The sequence below is a fragment of the Astatotilapia calliptera genome, chromosome 23 (assembly GCF_964374335.1).
Source record: "Astatotilapia calliptera chromosome 23, fAstCal68.1, whole genome shotgun sequence".
Classification (NCBI taxonomy): Eukaryota; Metazoa; Chordata; class Actinopteri; order Cichliformes; family Cichlidae; genus Astatotilapia; species Astatotilapia calliptera.
The window spans coordinates 13748866-13772173 of record NC_137443.1 but is presented as its reverse complement, the minus strand read 5'-3'; the positions used below and the strand labels follow the sequence as shown (position 1 = coordinate 13772173).

Below are 23308 nucleotides of genomic sequence, written 5' to 3'. Positions count from 1 at the left end.
TCTTCTTTTTTTGTCGGGGATATTGGGGGAAAGAGGGCTAACAGTTGTTGAAACCCTAAGGCTAGTAATTAACAAGATTAATCAACGTGGGGCTGCGATCTCGAGCGCGCTACTGGACTGGATCATTGTCTTCCTATAGCAAAGTTTTATTGGTGTCACTAATGTCTTTGATGAGCTTCTAATCTGAAACAGCCGTAGTGAGTTTTCATTGGTCCAGAGGGGGTTAATTGAATTGAATTAACGTTATACTCTGGCTCTGTGATGTCACCAGGAAACTTTTCATTAGACTCAGCGGAGCACCACACCATCATTACGCTTTCCTGCTGCAGTCCAGCAATTACGCCGGACAAGTCTTTGAAGACTTTCTGCGGCGACATTTAAAAAAGCAGCCATTCCCAAATGCAAACGCTCCTCAAGCTGTTAAAAAAAACCTGAAAATGATGCACTATAAAAGAACGGCTTTTCTTGCGAGAAACCCAGTTTGCAAGCCAGAAATTCCCCCTATGATTGAAGCTTCTTTGAAAAGCAACTGATTAGTCCTGATTTAGAGTTCCAGATTAGATTTGAGTAATCTGAAAGAGCCTTTTCTCCAAATGTCATCATCCGTCATATTTAATCCACTTAGATTGTGCGTAGGTGTACTGTGTTTGTGGAAATCTAATAAGACACAGCTACTCAGCTTGCAGTACAGATGCCTTGGCATTTGTGCATCAGAGGAACTTACAATATTTTGTCATCACTACATTTCTGTCAACCAAAACCAGGACATAAAGCTGAATAATTGAAAGGATGAGATGCTCTGCATTATTTACAATTAGTGATGATGATACTTATGCAGTGTAGTTCCTTCTGCCGCAGAGAATCTGTTTTTATTTCTGCTTTAACACCCGAATGACAAGTGGAGAATTCCTCCCTGTGATCGCCGACTTTCAGCGTTTCCACTGTATAGAATTAGGAAAACGGTGAAATTTTAATATCCAATCAATATTTATACAGAGCGATTTTTGAGCAGTGGCATAAATGTTATTAACAGACAGTCATTGGAAATTAGCAGAGAGATTCATATGGGCATACTGTACTCCACGCAGGACTCTGAGCTGTCAGGAAAGCCTTTCCTCCTGGTTTGAGCTAGCCTTTGTTTTATGATAAGAGCCAGAGAAGAAAAGGCAGGCTTTGCCATTTTTTCCCCGCATAATGTCAGCTGGAAGAGCCCCCATAATTTATAAGGCACCTCACATGAAAAGTTCATGAGGAATCTTGGAAGAGATACAAATGGCAGTGTAGCTCCAGTGCCGTCCAGAGGAGTCAGAGGAACAGATCGGCTAAGGTAATTGGGTCAGAAAAAGTTTGGGTTCATGCTGCGTGCTCTTGTGGAGCTGCTTCTAATTCTTCAGAACGCAACTGAGCATCACAACTTAATGGATTAATAGGCTTCCAGTTTAGACAGCTTTGTGCATTGTCTAAGATACTCTGGTGGAATTCATTTGCATTTTACTGAGGTCGCCCTCAGCAACCTCTTAGGAGTTTGCTTTTAGATGTGCCTCTACATGTCATAACAAATGGGATGTGTGTCAGAGTGAAAACCTTTCTGCTGCCTCAAAAAGACGCTACCCCACCGCACTCCACCTCCACAGTCTGAAAATGCCTTTGGCCAACCAGCTTCCCGAAAACAGATAACTGTTTCCACTTAATGTCTGAAGGTGACTCGTTTAATATCGCTTTATTTTTAATATTCATTTAGGGTGAATACAGATGGGGGGAAAGCTCCAGTAAACAAGCAGGTACAAAGTGATAATGCATTAAAATGTCAGCACTTTAAATAAAAGCTGAAAAATATAAGTTGTTTGCAGTTTTAATTGGAACGCTTTTCTTCTCCTTTTCAAATTTCCTTTAATTAACTCCCCGCGTAGTAGTTTTCACAGTTCGTGCCAGAATGGCTAAGAGCTCCCGTCTCCGATTCAGGAATTGTGCTTTTAATCCAACATTACAGTTTTTAATTTAACTCCATTTATGTCAGCCCCACTGATACTGCTGAAACTACCTGCCTCACATTAAAAACATGAAACGCATTAAAAACTAACGCTGTACTGTGAAGCGGCCACACAAAGTGCACCATCGGTGAAATATGGTTCAACGGATCAGGACTACTGGTTGTGCACATGCAGCAACCTCTGAGGCTGAAAGATGAAGCAAATGTGGAAGTGCCAGAGACTGCTGCTGCACAGTGCTGCTGATTTTCCTTGGCTCTGTCTGAAGTGCACCAAAGTTTTCTTGTGCAGGAAAGCCCCGTCTGAGCGCAGGCATAACTGACGGTAAATGCTTACTTGATTTCCCCCTTCGTAGAGACTGTACAGGGAAGGATTATTTTTTTCTTTATGTAACTCAACTCTTTAAACTGTATCAAGGCTTGAAATTTGCATTATTATTGAGATATGGTGAGTTTGAGTGACGGGTAGGGAGGGCTGTGCATTATGATGAAATATTGGATGACAGCTGAACGAATCTCCTACACACTGTTTCGCTTTACATTTATTCACTTACAAAGTTTTGATCCTGTTGACCTTCATCAAGCCCAAAGACAATATCTATCCATTTACACACACACACACACACACACACACACACACACACACACACGCGTAGGCACACATATCCACCAGAAAGGTTCCAGTTATCCATACAGATAATCCAAACTGGTGAACACGTCGCCATGTGTATGCCATTAATTAGATGTTGATACTGATAAAATAACCGCAAGTGACATCTATACAAGCTCTAAAGCTTTTTTTTTTGCAATTTCAATAATAAACATCGCTGAACTTATAAATATAAATGTTATAAATGATTAAATAAAAGCTGATACGGACCAGAAAACTGAGCTTTGCTGCACAGCGTTTTCCACAGCTGGCGTAAAGGAGCACAGAACAACCGTCAGTGCTCAAAGTAAAGCCCAGAGTCCGACGTTGCTGCAACAGTTTAACAGTGTGTTTGGGCTTGTAAACCTAGTGTTTTATATTTTATGCATTATTGTCTTATTTTTTTATGTTCCTAATTAAACATTCAATTCAGTTTTATATATATAGCACCAAATCACAGCAACAGATGCCGTAAGGCCCTTTTTATAGTAAGGTAAAGACCCTACAATAATACAGAGACAACACCAATAATCAGGCCACCTCCTGTGAGTAAGCAGTGGGTAACAGTGGAAAAGAAAAACCCCCTTTTTTTTTTTTTTTTTAAAAGGACGAAACCACCAAGAGAACCAGGCTCAGGGAGGGGCAGTTGGTTGGCGATGAGGGGAATAAGACCCCCAAAATTGCTGATGTTTCTCAGCTTTCCCACACAGTCAAACTCACACAACCCCTAATCACAAACACTTTTGCATGTCAAGGCGGATCAACAACAATCAGGGCAATTAATAACTAAATACATTAAAAGTAAGATGAAAAGTAGAATAATAATAATAATCTTTCTGTGGTTGTTCATTTTTAATCTAAGTGAGCCCTGTCAGCACTAAGTGAGCTGAGGGAAAAAGCAGTACCATCCATTTAAAAATGGTTCTTTAATGTGATCATTATATAAACTATTAATTCACTAAATTAAACTTAATAATGCCCTTTACTGTGGTGCACTTCGTTATAGGTATGTCAGAGTTTGCTCATCAGATTGGTGCCAACTGACCGCTAACTGTCAGCTAAGCCTGTAGACTGGACCTCTCCACAGTGTTTATGGCCTTCTCTGACAAATACTGTGGCTTACCATTAACTAGTCCGAGTCTGTGCTCCAGTCCCGATGTGTGAAATTCTAGTATTTTGTTTGTACGCTTTCTGACCAAGCTTCCTAGTGCTCATGTCGGTCATCTAAAAAATAAATGAGGCTTCAGTGGGTGACATCTTTATTAAAACAACAGCAGTTTGTTTGCTCTGCAGACGTTAGGGTCTCATCTGTGTTATTACTGGCAAAGCAACAGTTCACTCATTGTACTGTTATACTGCACTTGATGTTACCATGGAAACCACAGGTGTTGCTAAATCAACCAGAACTGAAATCTTAAGGATTATAAGTTTAAATTGAAGCATTGAAAGAATTAAAAGCAAAGCATTTGACAAAAATCTCCTAAATCCATTGTGGTTTCAGCCCTTTTTTCTATGTGAGGACATCCTTCAGGTACAGTGGCTAAGTGTCCACTTTGTTGTGCTGTCTTGGACTCTGTGTATATGTACGTTGGAGCAGTCACAACGAGATCGAAAAGCATAATGCGGCTGGAAGGAGGTCACAGACCACCCAGGGGGAGGAGGGCAGCATACGAGGCAGTCTGGTGACATGGCAACTTGTCTAAAGCCCATGCATCACTATACCACCTACAGTGGATTATAATGTACGACTGCAAGAGGCTGAATTGTACGACACAATACCCACGGATGATCCATCATAGCTGCCTTTTATAAGAAAAATGCTGTATGCATGTCAGTGTGAGGCTGCGGATTTGACTTCTAAGACCCTTTTTCTCATGTAAATAACGTGAAATGCTTTGAATCTTAATCTGTAAATAAATTTGCCAGATTGTAGAAATTCCACAAAAACCGACAGCTCTGCTTTATTTCAACTGTCTATAATTCATTTCTTTTATGAATGAGATCTTAGCAGTTTTTCTGCCATGTCATCATCTTGTTTGCAACTGATTTTCAGTCATTTGTTTCTATTTTGAGCAGGGGGGGTGGCAGAGGGTTGCTGGTTTTTCAGCTCACCAGAGTTTATTGGTCCTCTTCGCTCTCATTATCTTCACTGCCGCTGACCTCGCCGCGCTGCTTTCTAGTTTCTCAGCTGATACAGCGTGCCAGCATGGGGCTTCTTTAGCCGGCGACAGTAGCCCGCTTTTTGGCAGCGGTTCACGTGAGGTGACCATCCCCTCTACAACCCTGCTCTCCCCTCCCCCGTCCTCCCCCGCCAGGCTCGGCGCTTGCTGTCCTGCCTCGTTGAGACAGCTCCACTGAGGCTTGCAAGATCAGCTGCCGTGCGAGCCCAGCTGAGGCTTCCGGGCACTCACGTTGCTAGATTTCATTTGTGAGTGAGCGTTTGACCTCAGGAATGAGTAGACATCCGCACGCTCATGCACGCAAACGCAGGCACACTTACGAGCGCACGGCCCAGTGCGGATAAACAGCACATCAACACACGCGCGCTGCTTGTACAAATATTGTGCTGCAAACACACTTACCTGTCCCCCTGCCTCTCCCCGCTTTCTCTCTCTCTTTCACCCCATTCGCCAGCCCCGCTCGCTCCCTGGCACCCCTCCACGTCGTTCCTGCCAACCTGCTTCTAAAACATGTAACCTACACCCAGCCCCCACCCCCCACCCCCACCCCCCCCACCCCTTCTCTGTGCCGCCGTGGGCCCTGACAGGCTGAGCTGTAATGCTTAGTGGCACAGGCTCGCCTATCCTCCATCCTCCACCATCGCCGCAGCAGTTCTGCAGATTGCTATTTGCTGACATTGGGAATGATATTAAAGGCAGGGGTTAGGAAAGAGGCATTCAGAGATTGAAGTGTAGCGATGACAGCGATTTCTCTTGTCATTCCAAGGAAACTGAAGGCCACAGCATTGTCAGGCAGCATGGAGGGCAATCTGAAGCAACAAAGTAGATTAACCTAGAGGGGAAAGAGACGAAACAGTGCACAAATCGCGGCCTCTGGCACTCGAGTAGCTAGCAGTCACACTCCTAATGTGTTCGACAGACTTGCTTCCTACTGTCCTGTTGTTTATGTCTCCAAGCGTGAAGAACTTGCACAACTTTGTGCGCTTATTCAGCCTACCTTTTTCCAACTTGTCACAGTAAATTAATGCTGTTTTGTAGGCTTTTTATTAGCTGTAATGCAAGACCATTTCTAATTGTCATGTGATTGTTCGGTGTCTTTTAATTCTATTTATTTTAACCCTTGTTTTTTTTTTTTTTTTACATTTTTTATTAATATCAAAACACAACACACACAGTTTAGTTAGATGCTTTTTCTGTTTTTACCACCATGTCTATCAGATGTTTTAATCCAAGCACAAAACTTTAGTTGAAGTCCCAAAATGGATTTTGCGGTTCTTTTATTAGTTTTGGATACGAGCTGCAGTCGCTGGCTCTGCCTTTGGGGTTTGCAAGGGTTGCGCCAGCAGAATTGTATTCTGTAGTAACATAGTGCGAAAAGTTTGGTCTCCCACAAAAAAAAAAAAAGTTCCTTGCGATCCTTCTTTACATGCACGATCTTTGATTTCTGACGATGTAAGATCAAATTGAGCTGCAAGTGTGCTCCCTCTCTGCCTTTCATGCCGCTTCAATATCACGGCGTGAAAAAACAAAGAAGGCAAAGACTGAGGGAAATCTGAAGCGTTCTGCCACTCAACATTCCCCAATCCCAAACAACAGCGTCTCACTGCCACTACAAATACATTAGAAATCAATTATTTATGGAACAGAGTCAGGGCCTCTTTAATCTTTTCCTTTTATCCAATTAAATTGTCTAACCATTCTAAGCCTCTATAGCTCACAGGGAATGTGCCTCGTTTTTTTTTTTTTTTTTTAAGAAAAAAAGAAAGAAAAGAAGAAAAGATTTTTCTCTTCAGTCCTTCTTTTGACTTTCGATGTAACAGAGAAGAGACACTTCTGAGGGTTGAAGAATGAAAGGAAAGAAAGTGAGTAAAGTGTAAATGAACTCCCCCCTCCCACCCCGTCACCATTGCATTGGTTCTACAGGAAGTATTTGAAGTTTTGATATCAAGACTCTGGTTCCATTCCCCGCGCAAAGGGACGCTGGGGAGCGGTGAGGCCTTTCATGATTCCTTTATGCCCAGCTGAAATAGTTCGAAAGTATTTGGGATCATCTCCACGGGGGTAAATACGATGTTGCTTCAATTTCTGTCCTGTATTATTCAAGAAGTCAATTGAAGTAGTGTCTAAAAATTGAAAATGCTTATTTCCATTGCACACGTGTGAAATTATTGATGTAAAACACAGCACTCGTCTCCATTATCGTACAGTAAGACTGCTGATAAAAGCAGTTACAGATGCATTGAAAGGCTTTATATTTTTACAGCACCGTGCTCTGACTCTCAGGGTGTAGAAAAGATATCTGGATCTGAAATAGACCGTCAGTTTCTCTTATTTCAGTTTAAAATGTGTATGTGAAGATGTAGCCTGTCTCTCAGTGGTGAAGAATCCCTTCAAAAAGTTCCTGGATCCAGATCTGAATGGAATTACTTCTAATTTGCTCAAATTGGTAGAATTTTATAAATATGTCCACGGCTTTTTAAGTAACAAAACGGTCAAAAAAACCTTAGCATATAACCTCTTTTGAAGAAGGTAAAAACTAGATCATCATTTCCATCTGCGATTTTCGTCGTGAGAGAACACGAGGAGCTGGAATCCAAAACACTTATTTCCTAACAATTAAAATCAGAGCTTAGGAGATGAGTCAGTCAATCAGTTGAATGGATCGACCATTATTATAGTAATCATGTCAATAATCCAGCAAGAAATCTCTGGTTTCAGCTGCTCTAGTGTGAACTGCTGCTTCTTTCCTTGTCTAACAGAGAAAAAAGGGAGCCGGCTGATTATGTGTGACAATAAACAGTTGTATACACAGTTGCATTAAAACGCTGCCTTTAGCTTGTTATTAAAATGTGAAATGTATAGGAATAGAAGGCGTACAGTAGTTTGAAAGAGGCTCAGATCTGCTGCTCTTTGTTCCACGCTGATGTGAAATCATGTGTGGGCTGCGCGCAGCGTGGCACGGCGTGTCTGTGGGCACGCGTACACTATATGATACATGTGTCTGTGTTTGTATGTACTCGTCTACACGTGTGGCATGTCAGACGCAGAGGGATGTTTTGTTTTTTTTCTTCCTGTGTGTGTGTGTGTTGGTGTGAAACTGTGTACGCTGCACTCGCAGCCGTGCACAAATAGCTCCTGAGGGCCTTCGCAATCACAGACTGCCAAAAGGAAAAGGATTTCCGAGAGGTTTCCTTCTCGCTATTTAAAGTGGGAGCCCTGTGGGACATGTTTGGCATTCTCATCCACTCACTGAAGATGGCCTGTGATCTGAAGCCACTAACAGGCTCGGCGTGCTCCGTCTCTGTCTCTCGCTCCCTCTCTCTCCCTTTCTCTTTCCCTCTGGCTCTCTGAAGTGATTACCCTGCTTGTGATTCCACTGACACCCACATGTCCCCCCGAGACGTGCCTTCACTAGTTTGTTTAATCTGCCTCCCTGTACAGTAGGTAACACAGCCATAATTGAGGTGTGGATAGAGCTGTGGGAGCAGATGAAACCGGTGGCAGGCTTTATGAAAACCTGTCTGCGCTATAAGTCGCCCTGGATGACAGAAGTCGCTAAATTAATGTACAAAATGCTGCTGTGACAAGAATTTTTAGAAGGGAAATGTCAGTTTCCTCATTCAATGAATCCTGAGTCATCTAATACAAGAAACAAAAATATCTAATGTTCAGTGTTCTAATAATGATTTCAAAATGTTGCTGGAAAAGGGGAAAAAAAGTTGTGGATCCGCTCATTCTTTAAGCAACTTTCCCCCATTTGCAGTGATAAGATAATGAGTTATGTGACATTAGAATACCATTTGCAAGCCTCGCAGTCAAGCAGATATTTGATCTCAGCAACATATGACTTCCAAAAGTTGTGCTGATACCTGAGACAGAATCCGCTTTACACTCCGTTTGAATTTTTGATATGAAAACAGCAAGTGGAACTGTGAAAATGCGAGCATCAGATACTCTATCTCCCCCCAGTTAGTGTCTCGCCTCTGTGTGTAACACGCTCGAACCGCTCTGTTCAGAACATACAGAGTGTCAATCATCGCCCAAATCAGCCTTTAGATGAAGCAAAAAATGAAAAGGGAAGGAAAATGATCCACAGAACTGAACTTGAATTAATTAAATATACTGTATCAAGCTTGCTCTGTGAGATTGCATCTGTCCTCAGATGTGTAAAAAATAAAACATTCTCAGATATCTTTTTTTAAACCCTATTATTGTAAGATACCAGTAATTAAATTGACAGTGTTATTAATTGGGTTGAAGATAACTTGCATTGAGTCGAGGACATCTTAAACTCAATTAAAGATATCTCCAACTCAATTAAAGATATCCAAATGCCATGTCCCGCAATATGCAATCAGCCTCTTTCTGGAGCAATAATATCAGTTCACTTGTGCCCCTTTTACAAAGACTTCGTTGTACTTCTAAAGTTTTCTTTTATCATTTAATGCTCAACTTTTTAAACAGATGTCACTCTTTGGTGATGTGTATGCTTTCTTTAATGTGGCATAATTATATTATTTAATCCTTCCTTATCCAGTGTTTGAAATAGAAATGAAGATTAGACGCCCCTGATGTCAGGAAATGAAGCCTTTAAAGGGACAGCTTCCAGCTTCGTGGCACGAGGGAGCGCGAGGTGACGCGTGGACAAAAGCTCGGTCTACGGGTCCTCGATTTAGATGTCAAAACACTTTTAAGTTCAACGCTCAGTTGTAGTTTCTCAAGTTCTTGTTTTCCTTTTTTGGCTCTTTGCCGGCTGCTCTCGTTAGTAGAATTTACTTAACGCTCATATCAAATTACTATAAATTCAGTGGCTCAACTTTCCTCGTTGTTTACTGCACAGTGTTGCTGATAAATGTTGGAAAGCAGGTAAACGTTGTCACCTTTTGGTTCACTGACCAATTCGTTTTCTTAATTCTTCATGGATCCTTAGACTTATGTTGAGACTCCCATTGCCAGAGTCCTCAAAACTAACCATAAGGTGGGAATGAGGTGCGGCAGAAAAAAATGCCTTGGGTGGCATGCTTTCACACTGGTTAGCATTGTCGCCTTACAGCAGCAAGGTTCTGGGTTTTCTCAGCTTTCCAAAGGCATGCACGTTGAGCCAACTGTGATTCTAAAATGTCTGTAGGTGTTGATGCAACTGAGAATGATTGTTTGTGTCTCAGTGTTAGTCCTGGGATGTTCTCTTATTCATGCTCAGTGTCACCTGGGATGGGATCCAGCTCCCCCGCGATGTGAGGTGGGTATATACAAATCTTTATTTAAGCAGGGAGCCTCATTCAGATTAAAATCTCTTTTACAAGAGAGATCTAAGCAGAGCCTTCAGCAGAGGCTTTAGTCGCCTTTCTTTCAGCTGGCTTCAGGGGTCACTGCAGCCAATCATCACAGTTTCTTTTCTGTATGTCTGATTTTACACCAAATCCCCGTCCTGATCAGAACCATAACCATTTATCCGGGCTTAGGTCCGGCACTGGGATTGGCTTGTGAACCCAACCGCTCACCCACCCCTTCGTGGCTGGGCTAATCAAAGAATCATAAAAGACACTGGTTTAACAACCTCTAGGATTTCTAAAGGGAGTGAAGGCTTCATGGCTGTTTAGAGTTCATTCCGTCTGAATGTCGTGTGATACCTGAAATCAAATCTGCCAAGGTTTCTCTACACATGGGGAATAGTTAAGGTTAAACTTTTATTGGTTCTTGAATTGCAGTTGCAGAATTAATTGGAAAAGAAAAATGGATGAATGGATGTCAGAGTTTAAAGCGCTGTCCCATGTTTCTCATCAAAGTGCACACCGAGAGTTTTAGCTGTGTTCTTTCTTTAATTATTTTCATGCACAGATTCCCACTCAAAGAACAAGAGCCATTGTTTGTACTGCTGGCATCGTGATGCTTCTCTGCAGCTCTACATTGTCCTCTCTTTGTATCTGTTACCTTATATATACATGATCCTTATTTTCACATCTTTCTAAGAAACCTGTTAAGAGTGTTGCTTTCGGCGTGGCTGCATTTTAGGCTGAAAGTAAGAGATTTGCTGCACTGTAGGATGCCGCTCACAAGGTCAAGCACCAATTGCAGTGAATGGAAGCAGTCACAGGTTTCAGCTCTCCATTACAACCACATTTATGTTGTTTGCGCGTTATTCTTAGCCTTACTGATCACTGATGTTATTTACTTTAAGAAGTGAAAAATCTGTGGTTTTAGAGGGAATCTTTTCTCAGCTTCTCCTCCTCTTCCTCTCCCCAGGGCGCTGCGCCAGCTGTGGAGAGAACGTAGTGGGTGAAGGCACCGGCTGCACTGCCATGGACCAGGTCTTCCATGTCGACTGCTTCGTCTGCATGACTTGCAGCACCAAGCTGCGTGGAAAGCCCTTCTATGCTGTGGAGAAGAAGGCGTACTGTGAGCCTTGCTATATTGTAAGCAGCTTCCTTTCTTTTAAATCCACCTGCCTCAACACTTCACTTAGCCTCACTACATGCGTCCGCGTTTTAAAAGTGCACATTATATCATCGGGTATCGCTGTGCCTGGAATGTTTCATAGGTTTCACTTCAGGCAACCACATTTCATTTCATCAAAGCCCAGAGGGCTGCCACCTCTCACCACACACACATTTTCATTTCCTCTTCTTTATTGGCTTCGTTTTGTTTTTGGTCATTCAGTGAAACTCTCTTGTGTCTCTTTTCCTGAATGAACTTTCGTCCTGTTACACAACTAATGTCAGCTGGTTAGCAAACAAGTTTGTTCTTTGAGCTTGTTTTGACATTCTCAAACATCTTTGACTAATACATTTTATTAGTAGGCAGCTGGCCTGCAGCTGCGTGTAACTGCTGACCTACTTGCCCTCCAGCTTTAAGACTGTTTTTTTTTCTTACTATTGTTGTCTCTGTATCGTGTCAGTATAGGAATATGCAATCAAAGAAGCACCACCCACCTGCTTTTAATAAGTGGCAGCCAATCAGAAGAAAGCTTGCTTAAACATAGTAGGAAATGGGAGGTGTGCACTTTGGAGGCCCAGCATAAGGTAGCTTTGATTTGTGAATCATGCAGAGCTCTAATAGAGTCCGAGAGTGAAAATAAGGAGCAGGAAACGAGCAGAATGGACGCAGATTTGTGAACACGGAGGGTTTTTTTGTTTTGTTTTTTCTCTCGCTCCTGTCGACTTTCCTCTGGCAGCTGTTTAGCGTAAAACAGGGGTCCTCAATCCCAGTCCCAGCAGGTTTTAGATGTGTCCTTGATCCATCACAGCTGATTTAAATGGATAAATTACCTTCTCAACATGTCTTGAAGTTCTCCAGAGGCCTGGTAATGAACTAATCATGTGATTCAGGTGTGTTGACCCAGGGTGAGATCTAAAACCTGCAGGGACACCGGCCCTCGCGGACTGGGATTGGGGACCCCTGGCGTAAAGCTTTAAAATGCTACACTATAGTTTCAGCCCTGCATCATAAGACAGGGAGAACAACTTGGTGAACATATGATACGGGAATAAAAGTTTTCCCGTCCTCAAATATGCAAGAGTCCACTCGGGTCCAAATGACATACATTTCCTTATCGGATAATGCGTGCGAGGGCCTGTGTGGACGCCCACAGAGGCGCTACAATATAATGCAGCAGGAGTTCTTGCCTGTATGTGTTTATTGGATTATAATCCCTACCTTAGCTAGATTATCGCACAAGTTCAGTATGGTTTTTAAAGCTTGTTCTACTGTCCCCAGGTGGCCAAGTAAACAATTTCAGGACATTTGAAATATAGGTTTTAAATCATACGTATTGCACATGATAGCAGTGACGATAAAGTACAGCAAAACTCTCCTGTTGTTGTTGTTGTTGTCTAGGTTTGGGCACAGAGGCTTGCACAGGGGGGTCTCAGTGGATCACATCTGTTCAGGAGCCTCCTAAAAATTCCATTGTCTTGTTCTGCTATTACTATAGGGGAGCGTGCTTGGTCTGCATTGTTTAGTCAGGTGCTACATGTCAAAGTGACATGCATGTGAATTCCAGGACACAAAGTTTCCCAGCAGAGCATTGTATTGTAACAAGAAGACCCAGGTTTCACTTTTAACTCTCGGTGGTTTTAATGCTGTGGCTGATTGGTGTGAATATGGCACAGCTTGATCCTTTGTAATAGACATGAGCAGGTGGTGCAAAACTTGTTGTGGCTTCTCATCTCTAGCTGATCTTCACCCAACACTGCCTGATAGATCCACCTGCCATTTTTTTCTCCTGAAATAATCAGGTCAGATATGCATTCATGGCCTTTTTTAATCTATCTAATTTTTAATAGTTTGAAGAATGATGTTTGCCTTCACACATCACTCTTAAATGATGCATAACTGTCTACAGTGATGGCTGATGAACAGCCAGATATGGTTAAGTCAAGAAACATGGCGTTAATTCTCTTTGTGGATGAGATAAGACTTCTGCTAAACGATTAGTAATCACTTTTCTTATCAAAGGAAGAAATGATTGGGGATAAATGAGCCAGAAATTTGTGTGAGTTATTCTTAATTTGGAATGTTTTTATTCCATTTTATAAAACTGTGACTGGTTTTCTTGTCAGTATGTTGCACAACACGCATGAAAGTGTTTCCTTGCACAATATTATCAGGAAAGACGTGTCATCTGGCAAAACCATGAGGAATTTATTAAGCAGAAGTGTTTCCCTCATTCAGTTTCAGTAGAAAATGGTCATCGGTCCCACAGCGGGAAGGGACATGTTTCTTACTGTCAGCGATATTAGGTGTCAGTCGGCGGGTCATTCCTGGAAGCTGAGATGGGAAATAACTGCACTGCAGCGAGGAAATACAAACTAAATTTAACTGTAATACTTTGAACTTTCTTTTGCTTTCTTTTAAAAATAAGTGAGTCATATGAGGAGTACAGTTACTGTTATATTTCAAAATGAAAATTGAATACGATGTTATTAATACACATATGATAACACAGTAAATATTCCAGCAGTAGTACATTTATATTTACAGTCTCTCGTCTCTTTCGGTCGCTGCAGCCTGAGCTTGTCTGCATAATTAAAAGCTGGCTGAAATATGGTGACTACAGCTGAGATTGTTCTTTGGCTTCAGCGACTGCTTCAGGCTGAGTCACCTCTCGCCCTGTTGTTAAGTGAAGCACTAGACACGGGCAGACTGGTCGTGGTCCCAATCTTCATTTAATAACAGATTGTTTTGTCTACTCTTGCACCGGCTTCTCCGTTTCTTCCTGGTCTTTGAGCTCCCGCTGTTTCCCCTTTTAAACTGGACAACTGTGCCCTGTGCTTTGACTACAGGTGCTTTTACACAGGCCGAAGAAAGAAATGAATCCGGCGAAGAGTGAGTGACACCCATCCAGTTGTACAGATGTGTTTGCACATATATGTCGTTGTTCATAGAGCTCCTGATTCAAATGCGTTCAGGCAGTCCCTTTTCTTCTTGGAAAAAATAGCCCAGTGTCCAAACTGTAAGACATGCATTAAAGATGATTAAGATTTAGTTACTTCATGATAAGGATATTTTTTGTTAAGGTGGGTTAGAGGCGCTTTAAGGGACATTGAGGACAGAAGAGGTCTCTAAACAAAGTCTGGGAATGGTGATTATTGTTTGTTAGGGATATTAATTAGGTAATGCTGATTCTCCTGACAGCACATAGTGCCACATTTATTCAGTTTTCTTTTCATTCACTTGCAGGAAATGGCTCGATGTGCATTTTACCAGTAAAGTCTTGAAGCCGAGCTACATGATGTTTAAACCAGTGGCAGGCCATCTCTTAAATCATCTCTTTTCAGAGGCACTCAGTGTGATTGTAGTTGTCTTGTCTGGAAGTTCTCCAACTCTGATACATACGCTAAAGAGGAATGGGATAATTTAAGAACTTTATTTATGCATTTCATCAGCATAAATGTTCTTCTGGCACAAGATCAAAAGGATGGGGGAAATCTGAATTTCTTAATGAAAGTAATTTCTTCTTCTTTTATTCCCATCCTCAGGGTCATACGCCTCTGTGCGATTAGAGAATGAACGTGAGAGTTGAGTCTCTGAAGAGAAATGCAAAATCCCAGAGAGGAAAGAGGAAAACTTCAAGTTAGCCTCCAAGTCAGTCAGTCTAGGAATGTCTTAAGAGCAAACCAACATTAATGACACACTGAATTTATTTCTTCACACTTTCACCTGTCACATGATATTAGCAGCAGTTCTTCTCTATGCTGAAGGAGCACGTAAGCAGAGTATGGTTTCATTTAGTGGATTGTTGTAATGGCCTAAATGCCTGATTCTCCTAAGAAGTTACCTTTTAAGAAGTCTACTGACTTACCTACTCGCCAACAGTCAGATGGGAGGACTGAAACTACTCTCGTGTTTCTTCTCTAAAGGTTAAGGTGCACCCTGCTGGCATCATGGTCATTTTTGACTTTTGATTTCTTTGTTGTTTTGTTTTGACAGGGTGAAATAATTGCAGAGCATACACCTTTAAAGCCTTTAAAACAAGGATCAGGTGCTCAAGACTTTTCTCTTTTTGTTCCCATTCAAAAATAATGTAGATATAGGTTAAAATGTATAACTGCACCTCCACTGATATTTGTTAAAATGTCTCTTGGCAAACTGCACCTCAACCAGATGCTTTTGGTAGCCATCAGCAAATATAACTCTGTGTGAATATTTGGTTGCTCTTCTTGGTTTCCTGGCACAGACTCTGTTTTAAAGCATAGTTTACACATTTTCAACAGGCTTGAGGTTGGGGGGGGGTTTTGGAAGCGCTTTTTCAGAAGCTTAGGATTAGCCTTTAAAATATTTTTTTAAACCCAAAACTTAACAGTGATCTGTCTCTATACCCCACACCCTCACTTAAAATACATAAATACATGATCAAAATAAAAACAGCAGACCTAGAGATTTCTTTTCTGTCTTGGAAGTGCAAGTAGTCCAGCACCAGAAGCACCAAAGGTAATTAAAAAAACGACACTTACAGTTGCTTAAAATGTGCATTCTTCCCCGAGTTCCCTTTAACTGTTTCACTTTTTGACTATACAGTCAATGCATGATAATAAAAACACTGTAAGTCATTTAAAAACTGAAAACAATTTATTGTTATTTCTTGAATTATTTCCATATGCTGTGTGCTCTTTGTGCGAAATAGGTTTTTCCATCAGCCCGTGGCAGCGTATTATATTTGATGTAGAATATCTTACAGGTATAAAAGGTGCCTGAGGAAACTTGCTGTGTGTAGAATCTGTATAATAATATGCAAAACTCTATTAATCCCTTTGCCAGGAATTGGAGGAATACATTTCGCACGCTGATTGCCATCCAACAAAGTTTTCTGCCATGTATCAGAGCAGGCGATCAGCAGCGCTCTTATCTGAGCTGGGACTTTACATATTCTGTGTAACAATACTGGCATTTGAACGGCTGAGATCCATCTCTTCCGCAGGGTGATTTGCCTCGTTCAAACTGTTTGCCTAGTTATTAGTAATTCCTTTTAGTAATGTACAGGAACTCACACAGATGTGTTATCAGCTCCTGTCTACTTCCTGATTTTACAACCTGCTATCTTTTTCTCGAGCCAACCTCAGTCACACCACCGGCCCGTAAACTGGAGGGCAGAAATCAGCCTTTGTCCATGGCACTTCCCTTGGCTTGCCTCCACAGAGGTCTTATCATCGCCTATTTGAATGCACGGTGATGCTGATAAACTCTGCAGCCGCACAATTAATGTGTCATTTTGCATGGAGTGATCTGTAATCGTGTCACTGTGAAAACACTGGCATTGCCATTGTTTTGGGATTTTTTCCCCCTTGTCTGACGTGTCTCAGCTTGAGGTGTCCTCCCGATCACCCCATTCAGTATTTGCACACACGCATAACAGGAGGAAAGTAAGGATGTGTGCACACACGACCTGGCAAGACGTCCGTCATTGTTACTGAGAGATGCAGAAGTTTTGAACTTTAGTGCCGTTTTCCAAGAAAGCTATCTTGTGAAATTTTTTCCAGATGATTCAAACTGTTGCTGACTTTGTTTTCTGCAAAACTGGAACTAATTAATCACTAGAAACCAACAATGCCGGCTAACAGTGTTTCTGCAGTATTTCTGAGTGATTCCAAATAAATGTTGTGGTGATGTTTGTGAGTAATGTTTACTGCGGTCTGTCTGTCTCGCTGATTGTTAAAGATGGCCACCATGCCATCAAAGCCTCAAACGTAGCTTTATTGTTCTGTTTTGGTTGTAAGAGCATTATAGGATGCAAGGGTGGAGTGCTAAGCTATCAGCCAACAGGTGCACGTCACAGACATGAGGATTACCATTAGAATAAAATACCAGAATTTTATTCACCAAAGCTTTGTAGACAGACTGTGAGCAGAATTAATCAGACCGCCGATTGATATGCAATATATATTATTTAAAAGGTGCACAAAAGGAGGTGAAGCATAATAGAACGCTAGCAGCTACAGCCATCTGTGTGGGTCCCTGTCAAATGCACGTTTATAAAAAAGATTCACCACCCATACAGATTTTATGAAAGAGAAACCAAAACAGGGCTTTTTATATAAAGCAGACTGTAAATCTGTTTATTTCTGTTGTAAAGTTGGACATATTAAGATTGGGAGTCTGTGGGGAATAACTCATTGCTGGAGCCTCGAGTGGACATTGAAGGAACTGCAGTTTTTTGTAGCTTGATGCTAGTATGTGGCATTTGTTCTTATTATTAGATAATTCCCTTTCTTGCATGTCTTCTGTCCTGTCTTGCTCTGCTCATCCTTCATGTTTCTTTCAGTGAAAACTGAGGTTTTTTGTCCCACTGTTGCCAGGTACTTGTTCATCTGGTTTTAGGTGTTATTGCTATCCAGATAAAACTGAATAAATTTAGTTGCATTGCCACGTGAAGTCTGATTTCATGCTTTTAAAGTAAAAATGATTAACAGCATTATATATTTACTCCAATTGCTCATTATTAGTTGACTTTATTAAATCAAGGCTGGTGGATTGATTCTACTCTCTGACCAGTCAGGCTTCCTGTGTCCCTTTGTCCGTATGTGTCTATGGTAAGCTAATCCGATATAGCTATGGCTATTCATCTGGACAAAAATGCAATCTTGACCTGCCAAAAACAGCAAAATATGTATTTCCTTATTATATAACCCTGCATTTCTGACGCCATTCACACTAAGTTTATACAGTGACCCCAAAACCAGAAGACCTGCTTTGTGATCTCAAGCACAAATTTCCAGATAAATCTTAATCTCGTTAATCGATGCAGTTAAATGCACATTAAAGTGAACAAGCTCTGAGGCTTGTTCTGAAGGATGCAGTCTCAGGTGCTGCAGAGCAATAACATGTAATACGTTTAGGACGAGAGCTTCGCTGTAGATGAGAAGTGCAGGCATTTAAGAGGCCGAGAGTTTATTCAAGGTGTCAACTCTTTTGTGGAAACACCAGCTACGGCTCACGCGTTATTCTAATTACACCAGTGTATGTAGAGAGTGCAGTGCTCCTTTGTTTCTGTTTGCTGCATTCTCTCAGGGACTGCTGTCCTTGGGGCATGTTTTGTTTTTTTTGTTTTTAATTGTTGGTTGCTGTGTCTGCCATTCCAGTGCTGGATTTGAACAAATAAAACCCTGCGTCCAATAGTCAAGAATATTCATAAGCATTATTATGTTCTCTTCTCTCATTAAATTGCTGCTAATGCCTGCTAATGTAAGCTGCAGCAGGCACCATGGTTTTGGGATGATTGGACAAAAAATTCTTGATAACCTTTTGACGTCTTGTGGTCTGAGAGAGAACTAGGCTCGAGTTTCATGCTTTATAAAGTCACAGGTCTTTCTGGCCAAATTAGGAGTTGACAGGAGGAGACTGCCTTTAACTGTCCACCTGCACATCCGCAAGTGAGTATACTGTAATGCCAGTCTTCAAACATGTACATACGAGTGAGTCTTTGGAACGGAGAGGGGAGCGCCTTTAAAATGAGACACAAGCAAATTTCACCATCAGGAATAAAACAATTGGTTTGTTAGGCTGACTGTAAGCAGACACACCCGCTGCTTTATGGAATCAATCTGGTAAATGATCTGCTAATAAATTGTTAAACAGCAGTTAACTGCAGAGCTCATCAAACCAACCATCTTTAAAGACTTACAGAATTATAAAGAGTCAGTGCATTTTGCTCATTTCCATCTTTTTATTCTCGGACTTTACTGAATAACTTTCTGTCATTTACGGATCAAAATAATCTTTATTTCCCTGACTGTGGGCCTTGACACAACGCCTCAGTTCATCTGTCTCCTACAGGCAGTTTCAGCTCCATTACGCCTTCCTTTAGCTCTGTTTTCTTGCGCTTGGCTGCCACTTGTAAATTGAAGGTTTGAACAGCAGGTGGGTACTTGAGATGATCATATTAGCAATAGCTCCTCTCACTGATATCAATTAGAGTCAAGAGTAGAGGAAATACTCTCAAATGGAGTACTTAGAGTAGTCTGAAGCCTGAACCTTTAGGCTGTATGTATCTGCAGTATTTGCAACGTTAACCATGTTTAATGTGCAACAGCGTATCCATATTGTATAGGACAGAAAATAAGGGTTGGCATTTTCACAGCCTCGCATAAAGAAAGTAGATTCATTATATCTTCTAGGTGGTTAAACCCCAAACTGTTCTCAATCAGTGGGATTATAGCAGTGAGGCCTGGTGTAATCTTAGAAATGAACAGCAATTTTCTTTCTCCTTTCACTTTAGGAAGTCTGACTGTAACCATGAGAGCATATTAGTTAACGGAGCTGAGAGCAACAGGGACTCTTGACATGTCTGATAGCTCAGCTGGTGTTTGAAGAAGTTCAGCAGTGGGATTCAGTGTCACCAAGGTTAATTGCTTACACAGGTTACCATGCCTACTGTTCTTAAGTGTGCTCATATCCGCCGTGTTGCTACAGCGCTCGCTTACTTTGCTGCAGCATTACCACAGCCAAGTTTTGGGCCAGTTAATTTACTTTAAAAAGGCTTTTTAGCTGCCCTTCACTTCAGTCTCTCTGACGGTAAACAGAGCCATTCAATCTGCTTAAATGACGCCAGTGAATGGAAGAGTGTTGCAGACAGGTTCCTGTTCGAGGCAGAATCGCAGCCCCACATTCCTGTTCATACTGCCACTCCCAGCGAATGTAGATCATCCAAAGAGCAGCCGGTTTAAGTGTGCTGTAATAAGACTGATGCAAGTACCACAAGGTCACATCAGGAGCAGAGCTTCGTATTGAAAGAGCAGTAATAAAGAGATAGGGATTTGCCTACATAAAAACCTTAATCTATTTCTTCCGCTTTTGACAGAAATTCAGAGACCATCAAGGTCACGGACGCCAACTTGCTTGAATGTAATTATGCTCATTATCTGGTGTTGTACTATGGCTCCGTTATTTAAAATGAATGGGCTTTGGTCTCTTTGGCTACACACTGTGAAAGATTTTCCATTCTGCCATTGTAAAGGAAGAACTTCACACGGCGCCCCTGACCTGCCAGTCACCAGGAAACGTTCGTGATTGACTGATGAGCTTTTACCCTCGGCGGCTGTTTGTCTGTCTTGGAAAGTAGTGATGTCACCCGTACTGGTCGCCGTCATTCATGCTGCCTTTATAAAAGTTTAACTGATGGACTGCTTCTTTTTTTTTTTATGTCTGTTTAATTTTTAAATATGCACTTGGAAGAAAACTTGGTTTGCTGATTCATTGTGAAGGTGGAGTTTTGTCTTTAGTCCCATCATGTTAAGCAGGCAATGTGGTATTTTTCAGCACCAGTAGTGTGCAATTAATATTGCACATTCAATGAATATTTAATTTTGAAAAATTATATTCGATTGTGGGAAACAAGAGGGGCAAAAATCAGCGACTGACAGTCTGCTTTAGTGCAAGGCCGGAGAAGGAATCACAGCTAGAAGATGATCCTGGTATCAAAGGTATAAAGGGGACCATTCGTGTGCTATCACTTGTTTTCAACAGCCGTCTATCCCACATCCTGATACAAGCCTTGAAAGTTTCCTCCAGTAAATTATCAGAAAACTGGTCAAACATCTCGGGTTCCTGTTTCTGTGCATTTCTTAACAGAGCTTAAATGAAGATAATTTTATTATAAAGTTAAGAGAGATCAGAGATGCTGGAAAAAAAATATTGACCGAAAGCAGGAACAAGACTTTGTGTGATTTCATTAAATATTCTATAATTATAGCAACAAAGAACATCAGCTGATTCTGAGGTTGTCCGGTGGGCAGAACTCGCTGATTTTTCTTTTCTTTCTTTTCTTCTCATGGAATCACCCAGGAATGATTTATAATTGTGAATGTGTGAATAGCAGGTGCTAATAAACAGACTGTGAGTGTGGCGGGACTAGAGATGAACTCGTGGCGACAAAAAAATCTGCTGAATTTTTCAGAAGAAGAACGAGCTCGAATACGCACGCTATAATCAAACAATCCAGGCAGTGGAGGGAAGTTGCTGAGGATGTCGGAGAACCCAGAGGCGACAGGCACGTTGCCAGCTGTATTGGGGCTTCTGGATGTCCTCTACAGCACATCATAGCAGACTCTCCCAGCTAACAAAGGGATATCCCCATGAAGTCCCCTAAGGCTGCTGCTGTCATTGAGAAAGGCGATGTAGGAAAACAATACATCCAATCACAGAAGATCATCTCTCCTCTCATATGTGATATAAACAGAACAACACAGGAGTTTGCAGCAGAGCCTCCGTGACAGTAATATGGCTCTAATTAGAAATGACTGCACACCACCCGCACACCACCCACACACCTGTCACTTCTCCGTGATGGATATCCAGGTAGTCAGATCCAGAGGCTTTCAGCCATCGTGGTGAGTTCAGGGCCCCTCGTCGCTGCGCGCCGTTGTGGCGCTGAAGCTCACCGCAGGAGAGGTCGGCAGGTGTGCTCCCACCCTGCTTCGACTTTTCATGTGAAGCTGGCGAACACACGGAGGCTTTCTGCTGACTTTGTCATCAAATATTCATGGCTGTCTGCATTAGCTTGCAGAGTTCTAATTGAGTTCTGTATATTCAGACGTGATTAACTCGGTCTAATTCCTCAAAGGAGCGAGCCAATTAGATAGCACTTGCATGAATAGGATTTCACATCTTGGTGCGTCTCCAGACTTGCCAAGACAATTATGCGCGTGTGTGTAATTGTGCCATACAGTGGGTGTGAGCCAGCTAAATTCAAGCAGGTCATTATTTCTTATTACTGACCCGCACTACAGGAAATGCAGCCGTTCTATCCATTACAAGCAGGAAAATGAAAAGCGCGCGCGTTGTTATTAGAATGCACTGTTTAGACAAGAGAGCAAATCCATGTATCGGCACCCACTAAACCTTCCTCGTGCTTTTCGTCCAAGCACCCCCACCACGCTCTGCTCCCCCCCCCCCACCCCCAAGAGGCAAGCAGGAGAGAAAAATATCCGTGACCCAGTGCTGACCCACCACAATGTCACTCTAACTCATGCTATGAGAGAACTACTGCCGGGGTCTTTGTCAGTTTCTCTCTGTAACCAGAGCAGGAGACATTGCCCAAAGTCCAGAGGGGTCGCATTCTGCTGCGGAGCTGAATTTAAGGCGGAGAGGCAGACGGGCAGGCCGGCCACTTTGCCTGAGCCGGAGAGAGGGCCCCCACTGCCACCTTTTATTCTTTGAAGAAAGGCCTGAGCGAGGCATGAGCTGAGTGGTCGACCCTGTCCCTTCATGTTGGCTGTAGCTTGATGTTATCACGCAGCTAAAATAAGAAATCTGTGTGAACAAGTAAAGCCACGCAGCTGTGTGAACTAGCATGTATGAAAATTTAAATCCCATTGGACATGTGCTGTTTCATTAGTTTGCCTTGTTTTGAAGTGAAACCTGCACGGGCTGCTGGTGAGAAGGATCAAGGGGGGGCCGCTGCCGAGACCATCCAGCCGACCGGGTGTTTAAAAAGAAACAAAACAGGAAAGGAAGCTCTGGCGGGATGCCATCCCATTCCTGCACGTGCTGGTCATTTATAACCCGGTGTGAATTTATTACCCTGACAGACAGGCTGAGCAGAGCTGAGCACAGGAGACTCTGAGGAAACGAGGCCTTTCCAGGTCAGAGACACCGAAACCTCGGCCCGCTCGTCCTGACTGACTGGCGTGCACACAGATGAGTGTCACAAACGCTCCGTCTGTGAATTATGCAGCTGATACTTTCGAGGTCACTGATCCTCTGAGTTAGCAAACCATCGCTTTCCACTGTATGACATGCTCACTCACACCCACACACAAACAAACAAAAAAACATGCACACCTCAGTCATCTGCATCCAGGCAGCGGAGAAGATACGAGTGGGTGATTTACATAACGCGCTTAGAAATGACAGGATTCTGTAAAGGAGTCAAGTGTCGTTAATATATCTTCATACGCTCACAACTGAGGACCTAATGTTTAGAAACTACACAGATCGACGGAGTCAGGATGCCAGTCCTGCTCACTGGAAAGCAATGACGGCTTCAAAAGGGAATTTAGG

The 23308-nt window shown here is 42.2% G+C and overlaps 1 protein-coding gene across 4 annotated transcripts in view; it reads left to right on the top strand.

Moving 5' to 3' along the window:
* Window positions 1-23308, top strand: part of lpp (LIM domain containing preferred translocation partner in lipoma) — a 183770-nt gene that overhangs the window by 145092 nt on the left and 15370 nt on the right. For all 4 annotated transcript variants that reach the window (XM_026159643.2, XM_080297987.1, XM_026159644.2 and 1 more), the window contains one exon: window positions 11060-11229. In XM_026159643.2, the coding sequence (XP_026015428.1) occupies window positions 11060-11229 (170 nt within the window). The remainder of the gene's footprint in view (window positions 1-11059; window positions 11230-23308) is intronic.